The sequence below is a fragment of the Vicugna pacos genome, chromosome 15 (assembly GCF_048564905.1).
Source record: "Vicugna pacos chromosome 15, VicPac4, whole genome shotgun sequence".
Classification (NCBI taxonomy): Eukaryota; Metazoa; Chordata; class Mammalia; order Artiodactyla; family Camelidae; genus Vicugna; species Vicugna pacos.
This window is the reverse complement of record NC_133001.1, coordinates 31,436,076-31,459,530: the sequence shown is the minus strand read 5'-3', so window position 1 is coordinate 31,459,530 and position 23,455 is coordinate 31,436,076. Positions and strand designations below refer to the sequence as shown.

Here is a 23,455-nt window from a genome sequence, read left to right as displayed (position 1 = left end):
AGGTTTATCTCTTATATCACTTTAATATCCTACCATAGACCTAATACAGTGTTGGGTATATGATATAAGCTTGGAAAATAACTTCTTTTCTGTCTCTCAGTCACTTCCTTATTCACAATATCAGGTCCTTTGAACTACATGTTGGTGTTTTTTTTTTTTTTTAAATACGCTCTGTCGAGGGAAGCCTAGGAAATGTTTTCTTAAAATGTGAATATATTTATCCTCTCATAGAACTCTGATTGAATAGTCTCATATTTTTCCTCAGAAGGATTGTATTTTTCCTTATTGTAGAACTTTATCATTTCTACCAGCTTGACTACCAGCTTGAGAATCCTCACTATAAGTAAGCAAAGATTTTACTCTCTGAAACAAGAAGTACCATGAAATACCAACTTCTCTAATTTGGGCCTAAATAAAAATTGAAAGTTAACCTTCTCTATTTTCTCTTTATTCTTCTCTCTCTGTAGCCATGAAGAAATAGTCATAAAATTAATACACCACCTACTTTCATTATGAAGACAGTTTCTCAGCCTTACTAATAAAAATTATTTATCATTAAAACTGATTCCTGTCGTTTGAGAAGATACTTTTAAAATTATTTTACATATTTTAAAATTATAAATATATGCTTGCTCATTTTAACAAGTCAGACTTTACACAAGATAATTCTTGTTAACAGTTTCATTTGCATTCTGCATCAGTGGTTGACAAACTGTAGCTCTTGCACCAAGTCTGCTATTTTTGTATGTACATCCTTGTGATCTAGGAATATTTTTAATATTATTTTTAAATGGTTGGGAAAATCAAAAGAATAATATTTCAAGACTCATGAAATTACATGAAATTCTAATTTTAGTGTTCAGAAATAACAGTTCTGTTGGACCATTTGTTGAGATACTGTCTATGGCATTCTAACAACAGCAGAGTGCAGTAATTGGGATAGAGATCTTTTGACTTGCAAAGCCTAAAGTATTTACTTTCTGGTCCATTATAGAAAAAGTTTGCAGACCCCTGTTCTGTATAAACAGATTGTGTCATTTATTTGTGTTTTTTTTTAAAATAGGATATAAAATACACTGTATATACAATAGATATGCATTATATTATCCTTACTAGCAACTACCTTTTCCCACTTATCCACTGCTCATAAATAGCCTTTCACACCACACTGATATATAGTGCACAATATTCCATATTTAGATACCATATTTCATTTCACCTCATCTCACCTTGGTAGATTTTTAGATCCGTTTATAGTCCCTTCTTTCCCTACTACATACATTGTTGTGTAAAAGAGTATGTGTGTGTAATTTTAATTATTTAATTTAAATAGCTATTGCCAGATTATTTTTCAGAAAGTTTGTAGCAGTTCATAAATGCACCAGTACAACTGCCTATGTCCTAGCACTCTGGCCACTATTTGCCTCCCCCCCCCCCCATAAGATCAGTAAAAATTATTTTAATTTTCAATTTCTTGCTGACTAAATAGGCTAAGCCATTTACACTTGTAAAGACATGCTTTAGAAGAGCTGACATTTCATCATCATCTCAACATTTTGTTTTTCTTTCTGTTTTTGAAGGGATCTTAAATGTCAGCAGCCGCAAATTGCAAATTTCACTCTAGCCAGTCATCTTTCCTCTCCTAGCTTTCAAGAAGTCTGTCCCTATTACAAGAGTGCCATGTGAGAGATTTTGACCTACTTAGCCCAGATCCCTCACAGTATAGGAAAAACATCCTCACTAAAACACATCTAGATACAGTGAGTAACATCTTTGTTTACAAAGGCTATTTATTACATTTTCATTAATCTTTGGACAATTTAGTAAATATAGGTAATAGACTCTTAAGCAATGCTGGTTCTAGGCTACATTATGAAAAAGTTACCCTTAGAACTGCAGCTTCTTTTCTCCCCCTCATCTGTACCCTTATTCAGGTGATTCTTGTGCCCTTTTCAGATACTCAATAATGCCTCAATGGGCTCTTCTGCCAGTCATTTATACTTTGAGGAAAATTTTAATTCCGCTTATACCTTCTAAGGGGTATAATTTGCAATTTAAATTATGAAAGGAGAGTTTTTGGTTGCTTATTGAATGAAGGGTTTATTGTTGTTTTGGTAATAGCTTTTTTTGAGCTATAATTCATATTCCATACAATTTACTCATTTAAAGTATACAACTTAGTGGTTTTTAATATATTTGCAGGGTTGTACAACCTTCAATTTTAGACCGTTTTCATCACCCTAAAAAGAAATTTTGTATTTTTGAGCAGTCACTCTCCATTCCCCCCATTTCCTCCATTTCCTATAGTCCGTAGGCAACCACTAGTCTACTTTCTGTTACACATTTGCCTGTTCTGGACATTTTATGTAAATGGAATCATGTCTATTCAGGGCCTTGCATATTTTTGACAGTGGGGTTGTAGGGTTGTAGAGTACCTTCAAATTTAGTAAATTTTGCTGAATTATTCTCCCAAGTAATTTATTAATATATACTTCCTTTCAAAGTGTATAAAAGTTCTGATGCCAGCATTTGGTGTTGACATAATGTAAGTTTTTGTTTATTTAATGGATGTGAAATAGTAGATTTTAATTTGATCAGTGAGGACGATCAATCTTCCCTCCTTCCCTACAAACAGAAGTTTGCCTATTCATATGTTTTTCCACATTTTTCTCTTAGGTTATGTCTAGTATTATTGATTTGCAGGCAGTATTTACATATTTTTTATATATTATCTGTGTTTAATTTTTGCCTTTAAAATCTTTTACTTTTTGAAGTGGGAAGAACTGAGTTTGAATTTGTGTCCTTGGGATTTAACACGGTGCCCGACAAATTAGTCACTCAGTAAAATGTAAAATGAATAAATATTTTGTGAAAGTCTGAAAATGTGTTTAATTTTTAAAGAAATAATGCTACCTAAATTAATTGACAAATGAGTGGTAATGATTTGCACACATGTGTTAACTGTACCTTTAAGGTTATCTACTAGTGTGTTAGGTCTCCCATTTGAGTGTCCAAGGCACATTTACAAGTGAATTAGGAAGAGAGTTTCTGCCAGTTTGGGCTTAGTATGAAAGTAATTTAAGGAAAATTAATATGTTAGATCTTCCAGATATACTTAAATTCTGAATAAAGATGCATATACTGCACAATAATTCTCAGCCAGAGCACTTGGCCTGTGATTGATTGGATGGAAGTTGTATTAAAATATAGTTTCGATTGTAGTAGCAGGATCCCACACAGTTTCTCTGAGGTTCAAGAAAGGGAATCCCCTCAGAAGGCAAATTTTCTTAGTTCTTGTAATATATATATATGTTTAATCCAATTTTTTCCACATTTTATATGCATAGAAAATAGTACCCCTTGTCATCTTTTAAAGAATTACATTCTGTCTGCTTTCAAAATTGATATGGGCCTGTTAAGGCTATTCCTTTGACAACCCGTCCCTAACAAAAACCCTAAACGTGCTCATGGTCAAAGAACTCAGTTTTGTGTGGCACACTGCAATAAATATGTCATTCAGTTACATAGTTTTAGGAATGAAGTTGATGAGTTTTATAGATACAACTCACAGTTATTAATTGATGTATTTCCTCTGGCTCTCTTCCTTTCCCTGCCTCTTCCTCCTCTTTTTTTTTTTTAAGTAGGCTAATTTATCATGTACTTAGATCATTTAAATTTTCATATTTAATACTTAACAATCATATCATTTGGGTTATATCTATAATCTTATTTAGAAATTGTATTTTTGCCTGATGTTTTATAGGCTTACAGAGTGAGCTCTCCAGTTGCATTGCTTTTTTAAAAGTTCTCATCAATATTTTTCTTTTAGTAGAAAAATAACTTGTTCCAGAGACCAGACTTTCATCCTTCCTCCTCATTAAAAATTGACTAATTTCCTTTTTTGAGTCCCACTATTTTCTGTGTATTATTCATCAGGACAGTGTTGTATTATACTCCAGTACTTATTTCTTTACATTTGTCTCTCTCCCTCATCCGTGCTTCTTAGGTTTGGAGACCATCTTATTCAAACCCTAGCAATGAATGGCATATAATTGAAGCTCACCAAATATTAAAGATGGTTATCAAATAACACATTTTTTGTGTTGTTTTGAATCTTTCCTGCTAATTCCAATTTAGTCTTTTTAACTTTCTGATAGTGAAATGGAATTTAGAGAACAAGCAATTAGTAAAATAATGCAGCATCTCTTTCTGCTGGTGTTTCAGAGACTGTTTCAGTAGGTCTGTGACCAGTTAGGTGCCTGGTGCCACAAAGCTTACGGATCCTTAAGAATTAAGGCAGTCTAGGTGTGGGTTTACCAGGCCTTTATTTTAGAATTTTAATAATTATTTTAGTTCTTAACTGTCATTTTTTAAAATGCCCTTTAACAATTTATGTTTTAAATTTTCTATAATTTTATATGTTAGGTGCTCTTGGCCTCATTTTAAAGATGAGGAAACTGAGGCATGGAGAAGTTTAAAAACTTGACTTACTTAAGCCAGGCCACAGAGGGCTCTTAATCCATAATGTAGCTAAAGTAAGGAATGGATTAAATTACCCAGTTGAGTTATGGAAGTTGGATATCCCCATGAAACCATCTGGAAGAAGAGGAGGAGAGGGTTGTATATTTATTAGATGGTGAAGCCAGTTTTTGAATCCAGATAATCTAAATCCAGCATTGTGTTTTTAACCATTATTTGCACATTAAATAAGTTTTCAGTTACACATGAACTTTGTTTTCCAAGAACAATTTTTCTAATGAAAACTTACATAATAGAATATTTTTCTTAAAAGCAAGACATGCTTGTATTTTCTGCCAAGGGCCAGTGATTAACTCAGGGGGGTGTGTGTATGAGAGAGAGAGAGAGAGAGAAAATGTGAATGAGTGAGTTTAGAATTAAATAACCTGTAGGAAGCTATGAGTTTGTCAGAAAAATTAGGGAGGGGAATAAAATGGATTTTTTAAAATGAGAAATATAAGCATTTTAGCTCATTTACTTATAAAAAAACAAAAAGAAAAATCTAATGAAATTAAGTCTGGGTTGAGGCTCAGTAGTGCAAAAATATCTAACCCCTTGGTTAAGCTAAATCTCTAGAACTATGACAGCAGTAACAAAAATATACTTCACTTTAGGCATATTGTGGCAGAGAGAGGGGAAAAGGGGTGGGGAGAAAGGCAGGGAGTTAGATCAATCAATTGATTGATCAGTCTTGTAGTCCAGGTCCTAAAGAGGAAAGAAGGATATTCATAGAAAGAAGCAGCCAAAAAGGGAAGAAATATTTAGGATAGTGAAGAAAGTAGGAGAGAGATGTGTCTTTTCTATCATATAGTCATTGGCTAAAAGTGTTTCTTCCAGATCCTCCACCCAGTTCCATGTAACTTCTCACATGGGGGTTCTGTTCTGCTAAAGCAGCCGCAGTCCTCTGTATGGCACTGAGGTAATAGGGGTCTCTGTCTCGTCCCTTGTTTCATCCTATCTTTGCTGCTGATTCTAAAGCACAGCTACATTAAATCATCCACTGTTTGGAGAGTTACTGCTACATGTGGTAGTTTTCAGGTGTGGAGGGAAAAAAAAGAACTTCTCTAGAGTCTTCCCTAGAGAGCTTCACAATATAGTTAGGGATTTATTTATTTATTTATTTTTTTGCTTTCATTTGTTTTATTTCTTTGTGTGGGTTTAGGTTTTTGTCTGGTATCATAACCTTTCTGCCTGAAGTACTTCTTTTAGTATTTCTTGTAGAGTAGGTTTGCTGGCAATATATTTTCACAGTGTTTTGTTTCAGAAAGTTTTTATTTTTTCTTCATTTTTAAAAGATGTTTTTAATGAATTAATTAGGGATTTTAAATGTAACTTTATTAAAAGCTAATTAACAGTATCCTACAATGTGATGAGTAGGATGGTATAGACAATTCCATACTTCACTACTTAGCTTAAGCTTTAACCAGCTTCTCTTAGCAGGTAACCTTGTCTCCAGTTTGACAGATAAAACATTTAGGTATAAAAACAAATATCTGGGCCTGCTCTCTTCTTCCCTTTATTAAATAAAAGTGGCCCTTTTTCAGGCTCATCCTTTGGCCTGTGTTGTCTGCTTTAGCCCTTCACATCTTCTCTAACCCAAGAGCTTTGCCAGGTGCACTCTTGTGTTAGTACAACTCAGTTTGTCATTGTTTCCTTCCCCAAACCTTATAAATGTACTGCTCCTCCATCTTGAACAAAAACCCCATCAACAGCTCATTCCCAACTCCTCATTCCATTTCCGCCTCTGTCCATCTTCAGCCAGATTCCTTAAAAAGACTTTCTTACCTCCCAGTCATAACTCGGTACCTTGCACTCATGCTTCTGTCCCTATTACTCCACTGAAACTTCTCTGGTAAAGGTTCCCTAATAATTACCAAATCCAGTGGACCATTTTCAGTCCTTGTCTTTTGATGTTTTTTCAGTCTTTGAAATGATTAGTCTTTTCCTGAATCTATGACTACCTTTCTGACAGTTTTTATTCTATGTTCTCTTCACATTCCTTTCCTTCTGGCTGTCCTAGAAATAGCCTTGACTCTATTCTCTCCTCACTCCCAGTCATCAATTTTCATGACTCTAGCTGTCAGTTATATCCTAATATAGTTTCTAAATGTACATCTCTAGTTTAGGCCTTTTATCTTAGCCCAAGGCCTGGTTACACTTTTGTTGCTGTGACCTCAAACTCAGCAGGTCCAAAACCTCTCATCATTCTACTTCTTCATTCCCCACCTTCTTTCTTTTCCTTTTTTCCTATCTCAGTGAATATTACCTAACCATTTACTCAGTGTCCGAATAGCACATGGGAACCCTCCTCTACTTTTTATCTAGTTCGATCAGTGACCGTATTCCATCAATCCTGTGTCTTGAGTAACATCTCTTAAATCAGTTCTTTCAGTTCTAATTTCAAGTGTGTAAAATTCTGTTAGTAAAATTGCTTTTAATTCTCTTCAGCATCTTGAAGAATTTCTATACATAATAGTACTCAAATACTTGAATGAATGAGTAGTCCTTTTGGGAAAGATATTTGGCTGTAATAGTAAAGAGAGATGATTCACAGAAACTAAACTGAGATTAGGAACCACATGCTTTCTGGCCTGAAATCATATTTTGATTTGAGAAGAAAGGAATGCCCAAGGTATATAATCTACAGATCAGTTGCAGTCTACAAATGGGAGGTGGCAAAAAGAAGCCCATGTACTGTAATGCTTAAGAGGAGCCTTTCTGTTATGTACTGGTTAGAAAGCAGTAGGTTACAGAACTTCTCGATAGTTCCTTTAACCTTAGGAGTCAGTGAGCAGTCATTTAATTGGGCTACATTTGTTGTAAAGAAGGGTGGTTGACACCTGAGTTATAAAACTAGTCTTAAATTTGCCTGGTGATTGAAGAAAAGTGTGATGATGTACAGTATGCTTCAGAGCCTCTCACCCATCAGTAGCCAGAATCTGAACTCCTTCCTAGTCTGTGCCTGGCACTACGTTTCTTTTGTATTACTGTATTTTCCATTCTGCTTTTATTCATCCTATGTGGTCTCTCCTAAATGTCATTTGTTTCACACACATTCCACACACACCCCAGCCCACTTAACTCCTGTTAATCTTTCAAGTAGCTCCTATATTTTGATGAATCTGTACCAGGTATTAATTGAAAGAAAAGTACTTTCCTGAGTCTCACTTGTGGAAACACTCTTAATGGTTTCTACTTTTTCCATAAAGGCTTTTATAAATATTAATCTAGATCAGTTTGCTTCATTCCTCTATCTTTTATCATCTTTGCGATTGTTTTATCCTTATCTCAATCTTTGTAGCACAGTTCTTAATCTTCAGTTTGGTTTAGTTTTCATCCATTTCACAGTATTTTTTTTTTTTGGTATATGTGTGTGTGCTTATAGTAGTCTTGTTGTTTCTGTTTTACTTTGGATTGGTTTAAATTTGCTTTTCTCAACTATAAATATAAAGCATCAAAGGAACAAACTGAAGAGGTAATCCACCAGGAGCTCTGTTTTGACACTTATCTTCATGAATTTGTTCTTTAATTAGGCTTAGAAGTAGTTATCAAAAGAATAAATACATGTTACATTCATTAACTTTCACCTGGTTTTACATGGTTTTGTAAGAGACTAAAGATATTTATAATTTGAATTCCCTTGTAATTTTACATTATTGTAAATGTAAGTGGTTTAAAATTGGAATTTCTGACCAGTTGTAAATAATTATAGGTTAGTTACTAGTACAGTTGTATTATTTTAAAATAATTTGGAAAATTATTGAATTAACAAAAATGACTATTTGCTCTTTTAATTGTATTTATTATTTTGCTTTAGTGAGATGGTTGTAATCAGCCATGTTAGTCTTAACACTTAGGTTTTAAGAATTAATGAGAAGTGGTCATTCTTTGGTTTCTTTACAGTTCATGTGGATTTCATTTCATTTTAAATAAAAGCAGAAGGAAAAAGGAAATGTGACTTGCCACTTAGCACACACATTGTTTATTTCCTAGTAGAGAAAATGCTCACTTCGGGGGTTTTAATTCTGTTATTTATAGAAACATGTGAAACTGTGTTTTAGTTTCAGAAAACATAAACTAGGTTTTTGTATTTGAAGCAGTTGTACCTTACTCCTAACCAATTAAAAGATCAGAGAAGTAGTGCCTGAGGACAGCCAAGTAACTGTAGTGAATATTCATGTGGTGCATTAATTCATGTGTTTCTGCCTGTGCCTGGAATTTAGCCACTCCCCAAAGCAGCCTAAGTTTTTTGTCTATATCCTTACCCCTCTTTTGCCTGCGTGCTGTGTTTGCTCTCTCCTTCAGTTTCTTTGTCTCTCTTTATAAATAAGTAGGAAACTTCTTTAGATCAGAGAGCAAAGGGGCAGGAGAAAAACTATCTTCTTAAGGTTTTATTTGTGCCAACATAGAAGTGCTTTGTGGTAGGCCATCTGGACCGGGAGGATTTCCTCAGAATGTAAAGTATGTCGTAAGATTTAGAGAGCTGGGATTTGCTCTGGAACTATCTGGGAAGGCAGCAGGAAACGTAGACAGAACTGGTTTATATTGCTTGTAACGTAGGTGGCAAGAATGGAAGACAGCTTGCCTGGTCTCGCTTCTGTGTGTGGTTCCTCTACACTTACGAACTTCTGCGCTGGTAAAGTATCTTTCCTTTCCTGAGAATTCAGATCTATGGCATAAACTTTACTTCTGGTGACAAAAGAAGTCTGAGGACATGGGAATGAATCTAGATCCTTTCTTTTTTTTCCCCACCCTCCTTCCTTTAAATATATGTGCCAATAATGGCATAAGTATTTGCCTACATACTTTATAAAGTGCTTAAGACTGTATCCATTTTATAACAGATATGTTCCTGTTGTGAGAATGGGCTTTGTTCAACTTGTTCTTTGCTTGTGCCACCCTCCCCCTACAAAAAAGATGGTTATTATATTATTTGTGCAGGAAAAAATAAAAACAACTTTTAGCTTATAGTGGAAAATAGTTTTTTAAAGTGCTTCTCTTAAATAATAGCAAATCAGAATTGTGTAATTTAGCTTGACTTTTGCTTCTGTGAAGTCTAACCAAAAAACTTCATTAAAAGCAGAATTATCTGATTATCTGTTTTTAATTCTGTGTTAAATTAAGTAAGACTTTGGGGGGAAAAAAGACCATTTTAATTGTGGATGAATTCTAGTGATAAAAGGAAGTGAAGTTCTTCCCTGGGACTAGCCTTCATGCCCAGAGTACTGTAGCAAAAATAGTTTTTTGTTTTATTTAACACAATTTATCTTATAATTTATGCTAGTAGGTGAATTCTTAGTAAGAATATCTCACAAGGGAAAAAAACTTAAGTTTTTAAAAGTAGAAAATAGGTCACCATTATTCATGTTATTCAGTTGAATAGAACAGAAATTAGTCTTACTTTCATTTAATCATATTGCTAGCTGGAGGTAATTAATATTGTCATTTACTCAAGAAATGAAATACCCAAGCTTTAACAGTTAAAATGCCTTACTTCATTAAAAACTTTCTTGAGAGAAAAATTTGATTTTTGGAAGTAGAATATTAAGATAAATAAGGAGCATTAATTCTTGCATAAGTATATCTTCATATGAGCTATTGTGTTTTTATGAATATATTTTATTTCCAAAAGTACATTTTAGCCGTTGTAGAATTCATAGTGCATAACTTTTTGATGTAATACTTAAATAGTTATTTCTTTATGCGACAAAATTTGAAAACAACCAATTCCATCTTAGAACAAAACAGAAAACCATTTAAGTTGCTAAATGCCTTCTAATGGGAGTTTATTAATGTGACAAGTCATTTGTGACTTTGGTTTTTGAAGAAGTAATGTTTAAAGACTCAATTTTCCTTTGGATGTATTGTATTGATTTTTGTGTCTCTTATTAGCCTGAGAATATCATGAGACATACAGTTTTACAGAAACGTTTTCAATTCACTGTGTAAAAATCTACAAATTAACCAAACTTGTATTGAAAATTTGGGTGCATTACTAAGTAGATTTACATCATAGCCAAAATTAGCTTTGCTTTTCTTCTTCTGAGAAAATAGTTTAAATTTTGTTCACAAAGAATTTTTCTTGCAGAAAATTCATCTAGAATAAAAGAGTGAGTATAAGGAAGCAAAATCCACTGAAATTCCACTTCGCAGAGACATGTTTCCAGTCTCTCTGCACATCCGTATGTGTATATATGCCTATGGATATACAGTTCTACAGTTTAAATACTGCCTGCAATTTTTTTTCTCTCTATAGTATGTTGTTACTCCTACTAAACTTACTTGTTTATGATTTTAAATATATGCTATACTCCTTAAGAGCCGCATAGTGTACCATAGTACAACTGTTTATTTAGTCAGTTCTCTATTGATAGTCTTTCAGGCTAATGCTTTCACCTTTTTTTTTTTTTAACTATACAAACAATGCATGGTGTTGTTACTGGAGTCTCATTAGTTCTTTTAATCTGTCACTATCATTCTGTTCACTGAGGCCTGCCCAGTGTATTAACGTAATTGTGTTAGGAAGGGAAGATCACAGACTCTTTAATTTTTTTAGAAATAGTTGTTCTTTGGATGCTGTTATATCTAATAAACATTTTTGAAATGGACTATTTTTTTTTTAAAGGTTCATAAGTAACAACTAACATTAGGGTTATATCATTAGCATCAAAACTACCGTAAAAACCATCTGGTTTAGTTGTTTTTTATAAAGAAAAGCTCAAGAGTGCTTTGGAAGTACAACTCCATTTTTATCTGTTTCGGAATTTAATTTGCAAAGAATACTTTCATTGTTCTCAAAAAAAAAGGTGAGTAAATCAATTATGTAGTCTAGTCATTGTCATTCCCCATCCTCTGAGAAGAATTACTAACTAACCTCCACCTCAAAAAAGTGTAATTCAATAAATGTTTTAATTATTTATATGACATAGATATTCTATTATCTATACGTGTTTCATGACAGACCTGTGTATCTAATAGCTGTATCTATTACGTGATCTGCAGAGCCTTAAATATTTACTATCTGGCTCTCATAGAAAAAGATTGCCAACCCTGCTGTAAGTCAGAGTATATACACCTAGAAGTGGGATTACTGGGTCATAGGATGTGGGCATCTTCAGTTTTACCAGACAGTGACAAATTCTGTTTGTTTTTACCTCAAAGTCATTGCAAGGCAGTTAACTGTCTACCAATAATGTACGAGAATTTGTATGGCTCTGTATCCTTGGGAATATTGGGATATTGTCACACTTTAAATATTTTTGCCAGCTTGGTGAGCATAGAATAGTATTTCATGTGGTTTTAATTTTCCTTTTCAAGATTATTAATGAGGTGCTTGAGCCTCATTTCATATGTTCATTGGCCATTTATGTTTCCTTTTCAGTGAGGTGTTGAGTCAAGGCTTTTGCTAATTTTTTCCTATAGGGTTGTTTGTCTGTCTTATCGATTTGTAGGAATTCTTTATTCAGGATCCTAACCCTTTATTGGTTACAACTATCTTTTCCTAGTTTGTAATTGCTTTTTCTCTTTATTGTGTCTTTTAGTGAACAGAAGTTCTGAATTCTAACATAGTTGAGTATCAGTTTTTACATTTAAGGATAGTACTTTTTGTATCTTATTTAGGAACCTCCTCTCTAATTGCAGGATATGAAGATATTCTCTATTATTTTTCTAAAGATTTTATAATTTTGCCTTTAATTCTTTAATCTACTTGGATTTGATTTTTCTGTGGGGTAGAGATAGGGACTTCAATATACTGAATTTTAATGAATTTGTAAATTTTAATTTAACTTGAGAAGTTCGACCATTATTTCTTCACATATTTTTTTCAGCTAAAAACTTTTGTTCTCTTCCTCTGAGACTCTAGTGACACAGATACTAGGCCTGAGGCAGTATGTATTTTTTCTCTACGTTTAAGTTGTACACATCATATACATAATGTGTGTATAATATATGTAGTTTTTTGAATAGAAGAGATCCTAATTTTAGAGATGATTTTCTCTTATAAAAGATTCAAAAAGGTTGGTTATCCCATATCCTGTAATGTAGGAAATTGGATTGGAAAGGAGTGTTCCAGACTAGCATAGTTAATCCTAACTGCAAAGAGGCAGAAAAGGTATGAAGAAAGATTAAGTTTGAAAATGTAATACTTTAAATTATTTAATTATAAATATAATGGCCTCCAGGACATCATTTTATTACAAATAGTTAATATTCTCAGTGAAGGCTGAGTCCTCTAGAAGTGGATGCATTATAATTCTATGCCTTTATAAGGAAGACAAGAAAGTAAGTGTTCCATTTTAGAAAGATTTACATGAAATCATTGACATTCAAAAGGTGCTAGCATGTATAGGCATGCCTCATTCTGATATGATATTGGATTGCCAACTTTGAGATATTTAGAGTAAAGTAAAATACATTTCTCTCTTCAGAGGTAACATTTCTTGACAATTCAGAAGACAAATTAACTATGATTCACTACGGTAAAAGCATAATGAGTGGCTGCCATTATAGTTTTAAAACTATAATATTGGATATTCTAGTTTACTGGTTACATGTAAATTTGCTTGTACTTCTAATAAAGGAGACTTTCTTATGCCAATAAATAGATTAGACTGGTGAAAAAAGAGGTTTCTGGACCTTATTTTTCTTTTCTTTTCTTTTCTATTCTATTCTTTTCTTTTCTTCCTTCCTCCTTTCCTTTCTTTTCTTTCTTTTCCTCCCTTAGTAAGTTTAAGAACCCTTCAAAATTTACTTGTTCATATTTTAACCCTCAGGGCTAGGAAGTATTTTGAGAAGGAGCAAAGAAATAAGACACTACAACAGTATAAGGAAAAGGAATTAATATCCTTGGACTAAGAAAGGGGAGTGGGAAAAGCCCCTAGAAAATAGATATGTTCTATTTACTGAACAGATACATTCCTAAAAAGTTTATTGTGAATGCAAATGTGGTACACTCGCCATTGGGAGAGAAAAAAATGAGAGCGAAGTTTTGAAAATGAAAAGAGCAAGCCTGACTGATTCTGTGGAGTCATCTGAGGAAGGAGCTCTGACCCCAACTTGCTGTGTGCCTACAAGTAACTCATCTAATTTCTCAGAGTCTTAGTTTACATATCTATGAAATGGCAGGAGGGGTTGTTGATCTTTAAGATAGTCTCTGTTCTGGCTTTTGTAATCAGTGAGTGTAAATTTAAGTTAATTGCCTTAGGCTCTGATATATTCCTTTGTAAAATTGGAATACTGTGCCTGGAGAAAGTTGCTTTAAGAAATCAAGCTTCAGAAGCACTGTATTTTAGCTTAAATATAACTTTAAAATAACATATGAAAAGTAACATGATACATTTTTATTGTGAAATTCAAATAATGCAGAAATACACTAAAAAGCAACAATTTCCCTTTACCCTTATCCTTCTAATCTCACTCTCCTTGTCAGAAGTAACCCAATTACCAGTTTGATTGTGTATGCTTCTAGACTTTTTCTATGTGTACATTATATACAAATATAAATATGAAGTTTTTGTTTATATTTTAGAAGTATGTTTTGGTGTGTGTGTTTTAATAAATTACTCAGTACGTGTTCTGCAATTTGCCTGTTCCACTTAAGTTATCTTGTAGATCTTTCCAATTTCTAGTTCATATACTTGTCTCATTGTTTTTCGTTGTTGCTTGGTGTTCTATGGTGTGAATATATCATAGCTTATTAACCCCATCCAGGGACTTGAGGTCATTTTCAATTTTGTGGCAATAGTAAACACTATACAGAATAGTAACTTACTGACCTTCACTATATGGCAGTGCTGTGCATTATTTCATCTAATAATCTCAAACCTGAGATAAATACTAATTAGCATGAAGAAATTACGTGAGGAAACTAGTCACAGAGCTGGTAAGTAGCAAACAGATTTATTTAGGCGGTGTAACAATGTGGAGCTGATGCACAGCCTACCACAGCTTTTATTGGATTCCCAGAAAGATTGATGTCCCTGAAGAGATGAAGGGACTAGATATTAGGAAGATGTTAGAGAATTTCATAGCTGTAAAGAACTGTGGAGATCAACTACTGTGAGGCTTTGCATCTCTGGTGCTGCTGCTGCCTTAGTTTATGTGACTCTGTACTTGGTCATCCACACTGGGAAACTTGAGTGAGAGAAGGAGCATTATGATAAGATTTTTACTGAGATAGCAGACATGTTTGTCCTGGACAGATTGAGACACACAAACACTTTACCCTTGACCTAGGCCACCATCACCTCTCACACAGGTTACTGCATTAGTCTTTGCCTCGTCTCCTTGCACTTTCTTTTACCTTGTTCAAGTCCATTCTAACACAGCAGCCAAAGTAACCTTTTAAAAACAGAAATCTGATTCTTATCACTTAATAATTTATACCCCATCTGGCTTTGTAAAAGAACATATGTATTCAGTCCTCCTGTGGTTATTGTTAAGATGCAGTGTGAAATAGAGTAAAGGGCATGTAAACTGTGAGTCAGGAGTCCTCTGTTTGAGTCTCAGATATCAAGACTAGTTTGGTGACCTTGGGCAAGCTATTTAACTTCTCAAGCTATTTCCCCAAATATAAAATATAGATAGAGCAAGGAGGGGGGTGAGGTAATAAGTATGAAAGGTACTATATAAATGCAGGACATTGTTAATAGTTAACTTCTTGCTTGTTAGGCCCTTTGAAAAATTGTCTTTGTGTCTTATCACAGTATCTGGCAGGTCGTGGTAGGATTTTTACAAGCTAAACCACCCTTCATGTGACTATCCAAGTTTCACAAAATAAAAACCTTAGTCATTTAAAAAAAATCAAAGTCTATAAAAGTTAAGTGACTTATGAAAAGCAAAAGAATATGTTGGTACTAAAACCCAAGAATAGCCGTTTGGCATTACAGGCTGATAATCTTTCCACTAGGCTCTGCTGCCTACCCCTCACTCCCAAATTAAGAAGATTATATGTTTATAAAAATCACATAAATATTTTATCTGTGACTATAATTAAGGTATATAACTCATCTTTCATAAATTAAGAACAGTTTAGAAAGGCATATCCATGTAATTTAATGACTTAATCAGGCGCTTTGGCTTACAAGTGATGGCTTGTAAAAAGGGAGTTTTTTAAGATTACATAATGAGCTAAGAGGAATATTAGAATAGCTCTCAGAACTAAAGGCTCAGGACCTCAGAGGATAGAACTGGAACTCAGGGCAGTCAAGACTTTATCACTGACAACCTTAGGTCTGTATGTCCTTATAACGGACAAGCCATGAAGGATGGGCTGTATCTCTGGGAAATTTGGGAGGACTGCATTTGGCCTACCCATATCTCACAGCCACTTCTGTGGTAGTATTAGATTGAACCATATGAAATGACCAAAAGTCAGTCATATCTTTACCAACTAAAAAGGCCATTTCACATGCTTCAACCTATTAATAACAGTGCAGAGTGGTAGAGAGGAGAATGAGGCATCATAGATTGACAGCCCTAATAGGACCTCAAAAACTGGTGGAGTTCCACAAAAGAGCTGCTGTTCTTCCTACTAGAAAAAGGAAAATAGGAAAGCATTCTGGGCAGACAAAAATATAGTAACCGTAGTGTAACACACAGAGTGTGGATCAGCTAGCATTCAGCTAAACTACTGTGGAAATGAGAAAGACCTCAAATAGAAATTTCTAAAGTGAGAAGCTGACGTGTTTTACCAGTCCTCTTCTTAAGTATCTCAGATTTTGACAAATCTGCCTTTTATGTAATAAATGTGCCCAGAGCTTTCAAATTATACCTTTTGTACTTTTCTGTTGTATGTTAAATATTTATTGGATGTTAAACATGTGCAGGGTGCCTTCCTCATAACAGTCATATTTAAAGATAAAGAAATTGAGGTTCAAAGAGGTAAAATAAGTTGCCTAAGGTTACATAACTAATTAACATGGAACTAGAATTTGAAGTCTAAATTGAAGTTAAAACCCAGCTTTTCCTTCCATCCCAGTACTTCTCAAAGATTGACATTGAAATATCTCTAAAGGCAGAATAGAGTACATATTCACACCTGAAATGACTGTAGGCATGTAAGATCTTACATACGAATATGTTTACTACTCCATAATAAATAGTGATAGCTTTGATAAATAGTAATAGTAATAATAAGTGCTGGTAGATTTTTAAATGCCGAGGGGTTTGTGTTTTTTAAACTCAAACTTTCAGTTAAATTGTCTGCTTAAGATGTCTGGCACATTATCTCAGTATGAGAAAAACAGCATAATGCCTTATTGAGTGAATGACTGACCCAGTTTATATCATTCAAGTCAAATCATTCTTATATAAGAATCTAAATTCCCCCCTGAATTTACATGCTTACAGTGAGTGAATTAGCCAGTAGCAATTGGAAGAAGTTTGTAATTGCTGTGTTAGGAAAACTATTTTTTGTTGTTTTTGTTCTTGTTACATACCTAAGGCAAATATTACCTATGTGCTTTATAGAAACAAAGCCCTTCTTTTTGGTAAGAGAGGTGGGACACTGAGGGGAGAGAAGGAGCAGTGAAAAGTCTTTTGCTAATTATATAGTGGTTATTTTGTGGAGGATTTGGAGTATAATAATAAAGATGGAAGTAAAGAATGCTTTCTGGTCATTGATGCTGTAGGTAAAGGGTTCACAGTCTGACACATAGAGAAAAACTGAAGTGATTTGTATTCCTTTATTTTCGTAAGCAAGTATTATGATGATATTATAAGTAAGAAGAATGCTTTGAATAGTTTGCTGTCTTGCACGTTTCCAGTCTTCAAAGTGATATGTTTAGGGAACATTTTGGTGAAAAAACAATTGAAGTAATGGTATAATATATAGGAAATTTTGACCACAGGAAAATTTTCATAATTTTAATTATATGTCAGATATTTTAACTTTTACTATTTTAAATTAGTTCCGATACCTAGGAAAGTCTTTACAGAAGTTAATCTGTGTAAAATGATTTTTTTTTCAATTTTTCTCATCTTTTAAAAGACTTCTCTGGTACAGTTTTATGTTAGATTCTCTCTTAAGCAGTTTACTTTTTAAATAGTTCATATTTTCTTTATTTTATAGATGATAGTATTTCTGCTGCAAGTACTTCTGATGTTCAAGATCGCCTCTCAGCTCTTGAGTTACGAGTTCAACAACAAGAAGATGAAATCACTGTGCTGAAGGCAGCTTTGGCTGATGTTTTGAGGCGTCTTGCAATCTCTGAAGATCATGTAGCCTCAGTGAAAAAATCAGTCCCAAGTAAAGGTAATGTATTGTAAAGGAGGAAGAGTTTTGTTTTTTGCAGCATTTTCTTTGAAATAATATATTAAACTTGTGTATTTTTTCAGTGACATTAAGATTGGGAACATAAAATTATAGTTTCTCTTTTGGATTACTTGTGATTGTAGTTTGTTTTCCATTTCCTTTTTCTTTATTCTCAAGAAATTCTGAAAGTTTATTATTTATTACTTTAAATTGTGAATTTTTATGTAACGCCATTGATTGTACTTACAGGCTTTTATGTCATAGTATTTGTGTGAATTTAATAGCTTGCAACTAGATAACAGTTTCCCAAGGGCAGAAACTTGAATCATCTTTTTGTGTCTCCCATTGATTTAGCATTGTATTTTGAACATAGCAGGTAAACACTTACACTTTCTGAATGAATCCTCTTATCATTACAGATATGATTTGAACCATTATAGTTCATATAGCTTCATTCTAACCTTCTGTGGTCTTAGTCAGCAGAATCCTGAAGAAATTAAACTCAGAAACTTATTACCAGCACCAGTTAAATGGAAATTTTAACCTCCAGACTTTGGGGATTTTCATAGATTGAAATAAATGGTTAACAGGACCCTGTTACTCTTGAGTTTGGAGCAAATGTAGTTTGGCCTTTCTCTTCCTCCAACCACCTAGAAGGAATTTAAAATTCTTTCACATTAATCAAATAATTGAATGCATCATTTCATATATCTTACTGATTTCTTGGTAGAATAAAAGAGCATAGGCATGATTATCCCCATTTGGAAATGGGACAAGGAGAAGATTCACTGGCTTATCTCTCTACTGTTACATGTCGATGCAAATGATTAACTTAGGGAGGAGTCTTACGTTAACTCCTAGGTTTTAGCTAAAGATTGGATAGTTAACCAGGGTATGAGGAACAGATTTGAAAGAAAGATTATGTATTCACTTTCTGAATATTGAGTTTAAGGCATATATATATATATATATATATATATATATATATATATATGGTGTATAGATAGATACATATTGATAGCTGAATTATAGGTCTAGTCTTCATGTTAGTCTTGACTAGCAATAAAATTTGGGAATGTTCAGCTTATGGATAGTCGAAGCCATAGAAAGAGGATGTAAAATGAGAAGTCGGCTTAGGATAGTTCTGTTGGGAGCTCCAATATTTCAGCAAAGCAAAGAAAGTGATTCATGTTGCCAGCTGCTACAAAGAGGTCAAGTAAAACAAAGACTGAGAGGTGACCATTGGATTTGACATTTATGAGAATATTAGAAAGCTCTCCAAAAGCAATTTTAGTGGAGTGATAGGATTACAAATCTAATTGCAGTATTTTGAGACGCAGCAGTGGAGACTTGTGGAATCAGGAGCAGCAACTATAGCCACTCTTTTTAAAAAATTTACCTGAGAGGAGAAGAGAGTAGTAGCTAGAAGAGGATACTAAATTGAAGGCCGGTTTTAATTTTTATTTTTGAAGATGCTGTAGACTTGAGCACAAAAATATGTTGAAGACAAAAAGGCAACAGAGAGGAAGATGATATTGGTGGGGGAAAGGTAGTGGTAACTGAGGCAAGTTTTCTGACAGTTTGAGGAAGGGTCTTAGTAAAAAAAAAAATTACTGTTAGTCTTAGGTGGAAAGAAGACTACTTCTGAGATAGAATGGAAAGAAACAAAACAAAGTGGAGGTTGATATTCACAGTTGTCAGGGCTGAAAGTGTCACTCCTTACCACTTTCTCCTCAGGAGATAGTGATGCCCTTTAAAAAAGTAAGACAGTTCCTAGGTGATGAAAAAAAAAAAGAGTAAATGTTTGGAGTGGTTAGAGAGTAGAGAATGGAAGATCACACACGTGAAAGAAATGCTCAGTGACCCTGATGGTATTGAAGGAGGAAATTTTGAGGGAGGGGTGTTGATCCTGCCTGGTTTTGTGAATCCCATTCTTAAACCTCCCACCATCAAACAGTCTGGACCTTTGTGTTAATAGTGCAGGATTGATCTTTTCCGTTAGTGGTTAGTAAGATAAGTGTATCAATAGCATGGGATAAGGACCTAAGAGTTTGGCAAAAGACTTCGTTGAAACCACTTGGGTTAATAATGTTATATTGTGAGTTTTTAATTTTTTTGAGAACCCACTTTGAGGACTGCCCAGATCAAGCCAGGAAAGAATTTATTTTGTTACAAATTGATTTTTATAAGAGAATTCTAGAGCTATTAGAATAGAAGATGGGCAGATCAGTTAATGTATATGGGCTTTTCAGGGAAGGTAAAACTGCATAGAGAGAGGACAAGTTTTCTATAATTGACATATATACCCTCAGCTTCTGACTCTGTGTAAGTATTTTAAATCCTGTAAGAGAAAGTGACATGCTATTTGGTGTCATTTTAAAAAGTTTATTTTAAATAATTTGTGTTAGCCTAAATATTTTTAGATTTGTATTATGCTAAAACAATAGTACATTGTAATCTTGTGTTGAGAAAAAATTAAACAATGGTTTTCATTATTTCAGTAAGGTATTTCAGTAAAGAAATAGACTTTTCTTTAAATTCAGCATATAGACGATATTTTGTATGATACCTCAGTTACTTAGCACCTGCAGTGCCTGTTTTGGTGCCATGAAATACAAATAGCTATGGTTCCTATCCCCCAGGAACATACTTTTTGTAAGTTGTCCTTTTCTAGTTGTCATTCATAATTCCTGTGTCTCTAAAATAAGTTTAGAAACAGTTTTGTTACAGGCTCTTTAGTGGAGATTTATCTAGTTCTGGAGCCACCTGCAGCTGCTACATCAGAACTTTTTCTTTCCACATAGTACTACCAACTCTTAAATCTTATTAATAATGCTATTAATTAGATACTGAGTTCATTTCCATTAATCCTACTTCGACTGCTATTCTTATAGTATGCTAATGTGATTACATGTTAGAATGGGGTCCACCAGTGATTATTCTTTAAAGTTACTTTATTACTTTAGACATAGGCTTTGAATTGCTGGCTGTAAAATGGATTGATGAGAGGAGGATTGGTTATATAATAATTTAGGGAGATATTATTTAAGAGATGAGCAGAGGGGGAGGATATAGCTCAGTGGTAGAGTACATGTCTAGCATGCACAGGGTCCTGGATTCAATCCCCAGTACCTCCATTAAAAATAAATTTAGCAAAAAGAAAGAGAGAGAGAGATGAGCATAATTCATTAAGAATTACTCTATTAACTGTTAGTGAAAAAATTTGACCAATTATGTTTTCTGATATTGATCTAGAGAGCTGCATAGCTCAAGTTTTATTAATTTTATTTTTGGCAATTCTAAGCAGCTTTATCTTGGAATTTATATATAGTATACTATAGAAAGTAATTGGAAGAGAAATACTAATATTAAGTGATTCTACACTATTGTCATTTGTATGTAACCTTAAAAAGATCAACTGTCAGTTTTGAAATTAAATAGGATTAATGTATTAATGGTGTAAATATTTTGGAATAAACATTTTAAGCAAAGTATTTTCTAACCAATGAAATTATTTTATAGGGATTTTGTGTTTTTTCCTTCAATTAAAAAGTGAAGAACCTAAAATTAATGTAATGTTATATGTCAGTTACACCTGAGTTTTTTAAAAAAAGATCGAGCCATTTCTGATACTGTGGGAACATTTTATATGTGAATTTTTCTTAGTCCCCTGTGAAATTAGAATTTGTAGTATTCACTTTCGCATAAATTGCTGACAGGACAATAATCACTTCCATCTTCTTAAGGTATTTACAATTTCTAGAGGATTTTTCTTTAGAGGTAAGACTAAACTACTTTGGATAGAATAGGTAGAACCCTTCTATTGAAGCTATAGTTAAAGGTATAGGTCAACTTCCTTGTTGAGTGAATACAACTATTATATAGTTTTGCTAGAAGGTGGTGATATGGAAACATGACTTGGCTTCAGGTGTGGCTAAAACTAAATGTGTCTGCTAATGGTTTAATGATGTTCTATATCACTTCATAGTAGTATTGCCATTCAGTAGATGCCAAAATCAGAAACACACCTAACTAGTCATTTCAGTATTTTTAATTCTCTTCTTTTAGTTTATCCTTGCCAGTGTGCCAGTAGTATTAAAAGCTAAGCCCCATTTTTTTTTTCTTGAATATATTATGCCAGATAGTTAACTGAGGTAGAAAGTTTTCCCAATAGTTTTTAAGGTGGCCAGTCATTTAAATTTCTCATATACCTTCTCTTCTGTTGGAGAATTCTTTCCTTTTGACGGCATATGTTCATAATATATGCACCAGTTGCAGCTGAATCCCTGCCAAAAGAAAAAAAAATTACCTGTACTCTGGAGCAAAAGGGAAGGCCTAGGGAACACTTTGGCAGTTTTAACTGCCAGAAAGACAAATTATGTCACAGCTGGTGCCTGGGAAACCCATTAAGACCTCTTGGGGTGACCAAATGAATGTAATTTGAGAGTACAGCCCAGTGGCAATATGTGAAGACAGTCTGTTAGTACACAATGGTATAAAAGCAAAGGAGTCAGATTATCTGAAGGTGGGAAATAGTCATTTTAAACCAGGAAACTGCTGGTAAACCAAAAGTATCAAACATTGTAACTGCCACTCGAGAAATGAGAGAACCCAGAGGCAAACTTGAAATTTAGAGGATGTCAGTTCTCCAAAAGAAACATTCCTAATTATGTAGAATCTGAGAGAGTGTACAGGCACGGATCTGTATCATTTGGCTCTTACTCCAAATAACATTTGTGAGAAGACAGGGATTGTCATGGTTTTGCTGTAAATGTTGTTTATAAGTAAATTACATTAATCATGTTAGAAGGTGTGAACTTCCTTGGTGGAGTCCTTGGGCTAAAATGATTCATAATTGTGGTAGGGGATGGGAGAGTGTCCTATTATTTTAACTACAGATCAAAGACTTCTAAGCTGCTCTTTTTATATGAAAGTGTATGAGTGGATATTGCCTCAGATCAGGCAGCAATTACCATTTACAGAGCTCCATTTCTCTATGGAAATCAAATGGTCTTTGGTCATTTCTACTCAAAATATACTTAAAAAAAAAAATCAGTGGCCAAGAGTTAAGAGGACAAAAGTACACCTTCTTGTGAGATAAGAGGAAAAGAGAAATGTACAGATAAAGTTCCAAATAGAAAAGATAAAATTTGATGATGTATGTATAGTCCTCAATCTTCTCAAAGAATGAACCACAGTAATTGACAGATTGAAAAAGGTGGCAGGAAGCTTGAAAATGTGAGGAGAGTGGAAGAGGTATGCAGCTGGGGCTGTGGGGCCTATGATAAGGAATCTGAGATAAATAAAAGATTTTGAGTATTAACTAAAGTTCTTCCTTTATGGACCATCTTTATCCTTCTCTTGGTCAGAAATTTCCCCATCCTATAAGACCTCAAATTAATTCCTGAAAATGATCTACTTTTTGTCTCTTCTTGGAGTTGTTTTATAATTTAATTATATGTCTCTTTTGGTATATTTATTGCTCCTGCTGGGTTATAAACCTTTTGAAGACAGGGACAGTTTTTTACTAACATATTGGGATGTCTCAATAAATAACTTGTTAAATGTGGCAAGAAGGTAGGTACAGAAACAGGAAGTTATTTTAAAAGTTGCTTTTTGGACAAAGGGATTGGGATAGATTCAGGAATAAGAGGATATTACAGATGAGGGTAAGGAGATGGA

At 33.8% G+C, this 23,455-nt stretch overlaps 1 protein-coding gene across 6 annotated transcripts in view; it reads left to right on the top strand.

Moving 5' to 3' along the window:
- The window catches only part of EML4 (EMAP like 4), a 124,886-nt gene that overhangs the window by 36,568 nt on the left and 64,863 nt on the right, over positions 1-23,455 (top strand). For 4 of the 6 annotated variants that reach the window (XM_072937813.1, XM_072937812.1, XM_006211460.4 and 1 more), the window contains exon 2: positions 17,591-17,773. In XM_072937813.1, the coding sequence (XP_072793914.1) occupies positions 17,591-17,773 (183 nt within the window). Of the gene's footprint in view, positions 1-8,881; positions 9,155-17,590; positions 17,774-23,455 lie in introns of those variants that run through there. The other 2 variants (XM_006211459.4, XM_015245453.3) reach the window with 1 other exon arrangement.